Source organism: Neophocaena asiaeorientalis, unplaced genomic scaffold (assembly GCF_003031525.2).
Source record: "Neophocaena asiaeorientalis asiaeorientalis breed wild unplaced genomic scaffold, Neophocaena_asiaeorientalis_V1.1 scaffold91, whole genome shotgun sequence".
Classification (NCBI taxonomy): Eukaryota; Metazoa; Chordata; class Mammalia; order Artiodactyla; family Phocoenidae; genus Neophocaena; species Neophocaena asiaeorientalis.
In genome coordinates, this window is record NW_020173198.1 from 123,081 (window position 1) to 131,144 (window position 8,064).

At 50.9% G+C, this 8,064-nt stretch overlaps 1 protein-coding gene across 1 annotated transcript in view; it reads right to left on the reverse strand.

Annotated features, from left to right (window-relative positions):
* Positions 1 to 836: 836 nt before the first annotated feature.
* Positions 837 to 8,064, reverse strand: part of KCTD7 (potassium channel tetramerization domain containing 7) — a 7,676-nt gene continuing 448 nt past the window's right edge. The window contains exons 2-4 of the mRNA XM_024744237.1: positions 5,664 to 5,833; positions 2,340 to 2,518; positions 837 to 1,900 (exon numbers count right to left, since the gene is read on the reverse strand). Of these exons, the coding sequence (XP_024600005.1) occupies positions 1,524 to 1,900; positions 2,340 to 2,518; positions 5,664 to 5,833 (726 nt within the window). The 3' untranslated portion in view covers positions 837 to 1,523. The remainder of the gene's footprint in view (positions 1,901 to 2,339; positions 2,519 to 5,663; positions 5,834 to 8,064) is intronic.

Genomic DNA, 8,064 nt, shown 5'->3' on the forward strand with positions numbered 1-8,064 from the left:
GAACCTGAACGACTGACTGGACCGTCCCCTTAGATGTCAGCCTGGACACCTGCTCCACGCACATAAGAATACAGTGTAAGAGCGGGGGACCATGCCCTGGAATCTTCCCATACAGGGGCCAAGGGGTCACTGCCCCGTGAAGGAGTTCAGCCAAGGTCCCAGGGCTTGGCCTTCTCTTCCTCAGCTCCCCCACTACCCTCCTCGCCAATCTGGTCTTGTAAGACTGAGACCGATGAGGCTGACAGAAAAAAAATCTCTCTACAACAACACCCAGGAGCAGTCAAGTTCAATCACGATTACAGGGAGAAGCCCTGCACGCAGCAAGGGAACGTGTCCGTTCCAGTGACTGGTGCTGCAGAGCATTTCCTCTAGGGGGCGCAGGCCCACACCCTGACTGGCTGCCCCAGACAGCGCGAGAAGGAAACGCAGTGGAACAGAAGCTGGTGGATCTTTTTCTCTCTGAATTGTGCAGAGGCAAACATAACAGAGGTCTGCTGCTGTCTTCCCACAGCTCCCGGGATAGCTGCGCCTCTCCTCCGGCCCTCTCTTTCCTTCCCCAAGATAGACAATCTCCGAGAAGGAGAACGTTGGCAGGAAAAAGCAACAGGGGTTCCCATCCAAGGAGGTTCACCACAAATTGGATCCTAACATGGAATAGCAGTCAAGGATGTATTCTGAGCCTCTAGAAAGGATGTTACATCTCAAAGATAACACAACAACTAGGCATCTTGCCTGCTTGACTTAGGGAATCTTCAAAAGGAGTCCCTGAAATGTGCATTCCAGCCCCATGAGAAGATAACCCTTCAAGCAAGGAAGGTTAGTGGAAGGTAGGAGAAGCCAAGGCCCTGAGGCAGGGCTGTAAACACTGTGCTTTTCTAAGGCCAACCTGGTGCATGGCTTTGGCAACTATGGTTACATCTCCAAAAGGTGGTGAAGAATATGTTTTGGGAGGAAAAGAGTCCACATCCTAAGACAAAGCGTGGGGCTACTGTTGAGGGAAGAGGGAGAGAAAATGCTCCTTCTTCAGCCAGGGGCTCTAGGTGGCTCCTTGGGTAAATCCCCCATCATGTTCCACATTCATACTGATACACTGAGCACAAGGAAGGGACTCTTGAACAGGATGGAGGAGTAGTTATGCCTACGTGAGTTTGGTAACGCGGCTCTAAAAAGGGCAGAAACTCTCTTGCAAGGTCAAGAAAGTGACAAAACCTCTCTGAACTTCCTGGTCAAGCCCTCGCTAGCCGGACCCCATAAGCCTCAGGCAGAGACTGCCGTGCCTCGAGGAAAGGCCAGGTGAGTGCAGGCACCAAGTCCTCGTGGGCCACCAGCCCTGAACCTGGCCCCAAGGTACAGCCAAGGAGACTGGGGCTGCACCTCCGTCCGCCTGGAGTTGTGCCTCAGGACCCGTCCTCACCTCAGCAGGTTCTGGGGCAGCCAGCAGCCCTTCCAGGGACCTTGCTCCCAGAGCTGCCAAGGGGAACGGACACCCTCCCTGACAGGACTCTGCTCCCTGCCAGGGCTACTCACCACCATGTGATCTTGAACTCATAGATGGGGCGCTTGCAGTAGTAGTGGTTGATGAGGTGCTTGTCACACACCCCAATGCACTGGTGGTCCACGGTGAGGCCCTGGGCCGAGAGGTCCGTGACCAGGCAGTGCAGCAGGTCATAAACGTCAGCCACGGCCTCCCAGGGCCCGAAAGACACATCCACTTCGCAGTGGTGCTCAAAGAGCTGTCCGTCACTCTCGCTCCGTTCAAAGCGCAGGGAGCTGAGAAGCGGACACTCGTAGGGGGTGATGGGCATCTCCTCCTTGAAGACACAGACCTTGAGCTTGGCAAAGCGGGCCTTCCGCTGGACGGCGCGCAGCCGGGCAATCTCCACAATCCGCTCCAAATGGTCTGCGGGGGTAAACACGTCACCCATCAGTGGGATGGGGGTGGGGAGGGGGGCGGGGCACAGAGAGAGCCCCAGTGATGGTGGACCCAAGAGGGAAGAGACAGATCCCTGGGGAAGGGACTCTGGGCCCATGAAGGGCACAAACTTAAACAGGAATCGTGGTTCTGCAGGGCAAAAGGAAACAAAGGGGATGGGATGAGTACCACCCTTCTGAAATGCGATTTGATGACGTTGCAGGCAAGGTGGTCCCTGTTTCATCTGAATCTTCCTGAGGGACTGGGAGGGCGGCAGGAAGGGAAGCAGGATCCTCTCCCATCTTGAGTAGGACAGGTGTCTTGGCGAGCCATGACCCACTTGTTCTGGTGGAGACCTCAGCACTGACAGATGCCTCGCTACCCTCCCTCCTCACACCCCGACTGCCTCGCACAGTGAACCCCTCACCTTTGTAATAGGGCATGAGTCCCAGAAACGCTTGGCGCACTTTCTCCCCCTTCAGTGGCTGCATGTTCTCCAGCTGCTCCAGGAGAGGCCCGATGGCATAGTACTGGGCCTCTTTGTACACGGCCCGCACGCGCTCCCGAGGCGGCAGGTCCCCAGAGCGCAGGAAATTCAGCACATCTCTGAGCCGGAAGGAAAGAGGGTTGGTGAGAAGGAGTTAATGGAACCGGACAGTGCTACCCAGTGGTTAGAGCACAGGATCTGGACCCAGATGGCCAGCTGTGTAACCTTGGGTAAGTGAACTTAACCTCTCTGTGCCCTTTCTCCTCTGTAAAATGGGGGAAAATAAGAAAACTACCCCATAAGGTTATGAGGGGATTAAATAAGTTAATACATAAAAAGTGCTTAGAAAATACCTGGCACAGAGCAAGCCCTCACTAAGTGTTAGTAATTGTTATTGTATCATTATTATTATAATTATTAAGTATATATAGGAAAAATGGGAAGATATGATATCTAGCCCCTTAATTATATTTTGAATTGAGGTACAGATAATAGCCAATAAAGGTACACATCTTAATCGTACAGGTCAATTACTTTTTCATGTATGAATATACCCACACAACCACTACATACATCAAGATATAGAACATGTCCATCTAATTAAAGTTTCCCTGTGCCTCTTCCCAGCCAATCACTACAGAGACAACCACTCTAACTTCTAATTCTATCAACAAAGATTAGTTTTGCCTCTTCTTGAAATGCATGTAAGTGGAATCACACAGTATGTTCTCTTTGGTGCCTGGCTTCTTGCCCTCAACCTAGTGTCTTCGAGATTGATTCCCTACGTCATCATGTGTAGCAGAAGTTTCCTTCCTTTTATCGCTAAGTAGCATACCGTTGTATGGATACACTATAAACTATTTACCCATTCTCCCGTTGATGGACATTTGAATTGTTTCCAGTTGGGGTCTCATAAGAGTAAAGCTGTGACAAACATTCCCTGTAAGCTTCTTGTGGACTCAGGCACCGATTCCTCTTGGGTAAACATCAGGAGGAGAATTGTTCGGTCATAAGTGCCTGTTTCACAAAGTGGTTGTAGCATTTTATTCCCAACAGCCACATGGAAGAGTTCTGCACTCCCCACAGATCCTTGCCATCAGTATCATTCTGTAGCTATACGGAGAAGAGGAATGCCTAACCCTGACACCTGAATAAACTGGCTTCAGGAGTGAACAAAAAATCACATACTGCACCTTCTTAAAATAACAATTCAGTTCTTTTAATTCTCTCTTCAGATTCTTTAGGGCTGAAAGTAATCAGACCCCTCACTGGTAGGTGTGGGAAGGGCTTTTCTGTGAGGATGTATCAGTAAACCCCAAGACCAAGCTGCTACCTCAATAGTGAGTCTATGACCATGAAGCAACACCAGCCAGCACTCGCCAAGCACTAACCTGTGTCAGTCACTCTTCAGGAGTTATCCCATTTAACCCTTCCAACGACATGGGGTAAGTGCTTTCTTACGTCCGTTTTATAAATGAGGAAAAAGTGGGGCTCAGAGAGCTTAAGGAACACCCTTGCTAAAGGAGCCACAGCTAGCCAGAGGCCAGATGCAGACACGGGCGACTCCAAATCCACACCCACAGTGGTCCAGACTCTAGTCCAAGCTGCTGTGCACTGATCACAACGGGAAAGTGCCCCAGGTGGAGGCTCAGGCAGCCTCCATGGTGGCTGCTGGGGCTACGTGAGCTCACCCACAGAGAAGTGCCCTAACCCCCTATTTTATTTTATCTGAATCTTTCCACAGCTCCATGGGCTGCTGATGAATCTTAGGCCACTGGAGTCCAGTAGCCTGAGGATAAACACCACAACATCCCGCTTGCCGCCATGCCCTTGCCTGGCCCTGCCACTCTCCAGCTGTGGCCACCTGGGTACGGGCACATCAGCCTAGGCCCAAACCGGGTTCCCCCTCCCCGTCACTCTTTCGAAAATCAGTCCTCTAGGATCGTAAGCAAATCTTGGTGAGTCCTGAAAAACATAACCCTGGGCAAGGCCCAGCGAAGAGTGCTGTGGGAGCTGCCAGCCGGGCCGAGCACTTTCCTCTCCCAAACAGCCTGCAAACAAAAATCTTTTTATAGCTCTGCAGAGCGATGTGACACTTTGTTTTCTCAGCACTGGAGGCAGCTGACCGCCCAATGGGGAAACCCAGATGCTTCAGAGCAAATTATTTGACGAGGCTCCTTTCTGAGGATGAAAATGACCCTTCTCCCAGTGTGGGCAATCCTACTTGGAGGCCGGCACAGAGACGTAGTGGTTGGAGGGTCTCCTTTTGTTCAAGGTCAAAGACCATGTTAGTTCTCCAGTCATCTCCAAAGTTAGACGGATGGGGCAAAGAGTTTCAGCCACATACTCTGAAAGGACCTGGCCAGGGGTCACACCAAGCCTCTTTATTTAATCCACATGACAGGCCTGCAAGGCAGCTATAATTACTTCTCATTTCACAAACAAGGAAACCAAAACATAAAGTCTTTAAATTGTTTATCTGTAAGGTTGTCAGAAGTCCTCTCTTGGGAAGGGCTATCTTTTTTTGAGATTGTGTTGTTCCATGTTTTACTGTTAAAATGACAGTAACAATTGAAAGTGGGGTTTTTTGTGTATTTTTGCTGTTGTTGTTTCGTTTTGGGGGGGTTTTTTTTTGGCTGCACGGTGTGGTACACAGGATCTTAGTTCCCCCACCAGGAATTGAACCTGTGCCCTCTGCAGTGGAAGCATGGAGTGTTAACCACTGAACTGCCAGGGAAGTCCCTGAAGGTGTTTTTTTTTTTTTTAAAGACTTGGCAAAATTACAGGATGGCAACCCTATGTTGGCCCTTCCCTCACCTTTATTTGTCCTATTTATTTGTTTCAAACTATTGAAAGAATTTGGGGAACCACTGCCACACCCCATGTTTCTCCCTAACAGCGATGCCGAGCCCCAGAATCTGGATCTGATGGTCTTCTCCCAGAAGCTGTGTTGGAACTCCCCTGCCTCTCGGTGCGGTCACACCTATTCCACAGGGATGACAGCTTCCCAGTCTTAATTTGCATAGCAGAATCGGTTTCATCACATCCAGCCAATGTGTGTCACCTGGGATTTCTCCGGCTGTCCTTGCCTCCTCTGGGAAAAAAACTAAGAATTCTGATCCAAAGCAATATGCACATTTATTAAATTCCACCAGCAGGTTACCTCCTCTTCTAGGTGTTATGGAAGACATCAAAGTCCCATGCCCAAGCCCGGGCTGCTCACTTGCTAGGACCCTGCAGTTGATGGCAGAGGGAGGAACGTACCCGAAGTGCGCACCGTCCCGATCAATGAAGTAGCGGCCCTCGGCATCCGTGGGGATGTAGTGCCGCCCGCTGAACATGGCCGCCAGCATGGTGTCCTCGTAGCGCCGCAAGGTGGACAGGCGTGTGGTGAAGTGAGCCCCTCCGATGTTAAGGGGGACAACCTCAGGGAACTGGGGAGGAATCACCGGCACTTTTAGTCCCACGGTGGGGAGGCAAGCCGGGGCTGCCCCGTCTGCCGCCTTCCTGGGTCCGATGAGCGCCACCCGAGGCCCAAACCCAGGCATCTTTCTGACCGCTTCTCTCCCCTCCCTTTCCCTGCATTCATCAATTACCAAGTCCTCCCCATCCTCCCACAGCTCTTAAATCAGGTCTCTGCACCGCAGTCCTACAATCTCCGCTCTCGAGTTCAAAGCCTTTACTGTCCTCCTTCCACTTCCTGAACTCCCCACCTTTTGCCCTTGCTCATGCTGTCTTCTCCATCCCCAGCGCTCCTGCCACCCTCCCTCTGTCCATCCAGCAAATGCAATGGCCCCATCTGGCAGTGTGCGCTGTTCACTGCACAGGGGCACCTGCGTTGAGTGGGGTCTGCCAGCCCAGCCGTACACCCTTTTGCTAATTCACACCAAGGAGCCATATCGGTTAGCAGCATCCACTCATTCTGAGAGCTTCTATTCAAGGTCCCCTACTCCGTGAGCATTTCTGCTCTGTTGTCCTTTGCCTGCCCCAAGACAGGGTTCACTGAACACTCCCGCCATTGTGCCTTCACTGTAGCCACGTTCTCCTGTATAACAGAGCTCTGCACAACGGGAGCTTTGTGCTATCGGTCGTTATTATTGCCCAAGTTTCCCGAGGGCAGGAACAGCGTCTTGTTCACCTATCCTGAGGCCACCCAGAGCAGGGCCCACAGATGTTTGTTGAATAATGCCAGGCATCCACTCCTCATCCTGTGTACCTCTCCACTTCTCTCCTTAATCTGTGCAGGGAGATTAGTGCCCAGTCCAGCTACAGTTCTGGAGGCAAGGGCAGGGAATGATGGTACCTACATTTGCCCTGAGAAGCTCTAGGGTCTCCCTAAAATGCTCAGGACCTTTATGTATTTTTTTAAATCTCTTTCACTGTTTGTGGTTTTGAAAGAAATGAGGCCAGTTCTCCCTAATTTTCCCACAAACCTCCTCCAGATTAACTAAAATTTTATCCCAGTGCATACTTTTCAATATTACGACATCTCTCTGGCTCTGTGAAAGTCTATGTGTATTTATCTAGACAGTCCTTTTCCCCAACTTTCAAATCCTTTGTGAAATAAAGTAGGATACAAATACGTTACATCAAAGTTGCCCAGTGTCTTGTGCAGTGCCTGGCTCATAGTAAAGCCCCAAATATGCACTGAATGAATGGATGAATGAAACGGACGGGCACTTACAGTTCTGTGAATGTAGGTACTGCTACTCTTCTGCACCCAGAGGACAGGAAATGCCTTCTGCTTATTCTATAGCTAGCTCCTCTAAAACTATTTTATGTGCATACCAAGGACCCCAATATTATTTGGAGATAATACTTTACATTACTCACATGGAGCCATGTAATTTGTGAAAGAGCTGGCACTGGAGTGCTGGCCTATGGTCTCTGGGTCCTGTGCTTTTTTCCTCAAGCCACACCGTCTCACCAGTGACAGTGCACAAAATATGGCACCCTGGGTCTCCAACGGTTCCCTTCTTTTTTTTTTTTTTTTCCAATTTTTCCAATTACAAATCTCTCTTCTGGAGATTTGCCCATTTTCACAACTGTCCCACGATGTTTAGAGTACTGGTTCGTAACCAAAGAGGACACTACAGTTTCCAGAGAGCCTCACCCAGCCCCATCGTGCCCCTCTGGGTCTCAGTCTCTTCACCTAGGACTCCACAGGTCATGTCTGCCACTACCTTAGCCCCTACCTCCTAGCCTCTGTCTTCACTGCCCAGCAGAGCCCCACCTTCCCTCCTTTCCCTTCTCTTGAGGGTCATTTCAGGTGTTCGTGTGACAGTGTCACATGCGTTAAGTAAGACCAGTGGAAGCCACTGTGCATCACAGCACAGCAGCTAGGAGGGAAAGCCATGGAGGTGTCAGGTGAGTGAGGCCACATCTATTAACTGGCCTGCTTCTTATCTGCACACAGCCCGTAACCCCACTCTCTGGGCAGCTGGAGACTGGGTTTGGGCAACCACTGAGGCCTCCTCTTGGATTCTCTAGGAGACACTATCATCTCTTGGGGCTCCAAGGGCCCCTTCCCACGGCCTACCCTCCCTCCTCCAGTAGGTAAGGTGGGACATAGGGATGGGAGTACCAACCCTGCAGGCAGTGAATCCTGGAAGGAGGGGGATGGGAGGGCCAGGTGCCGCCTGGGGCAGGGAAGACACACCTGGTG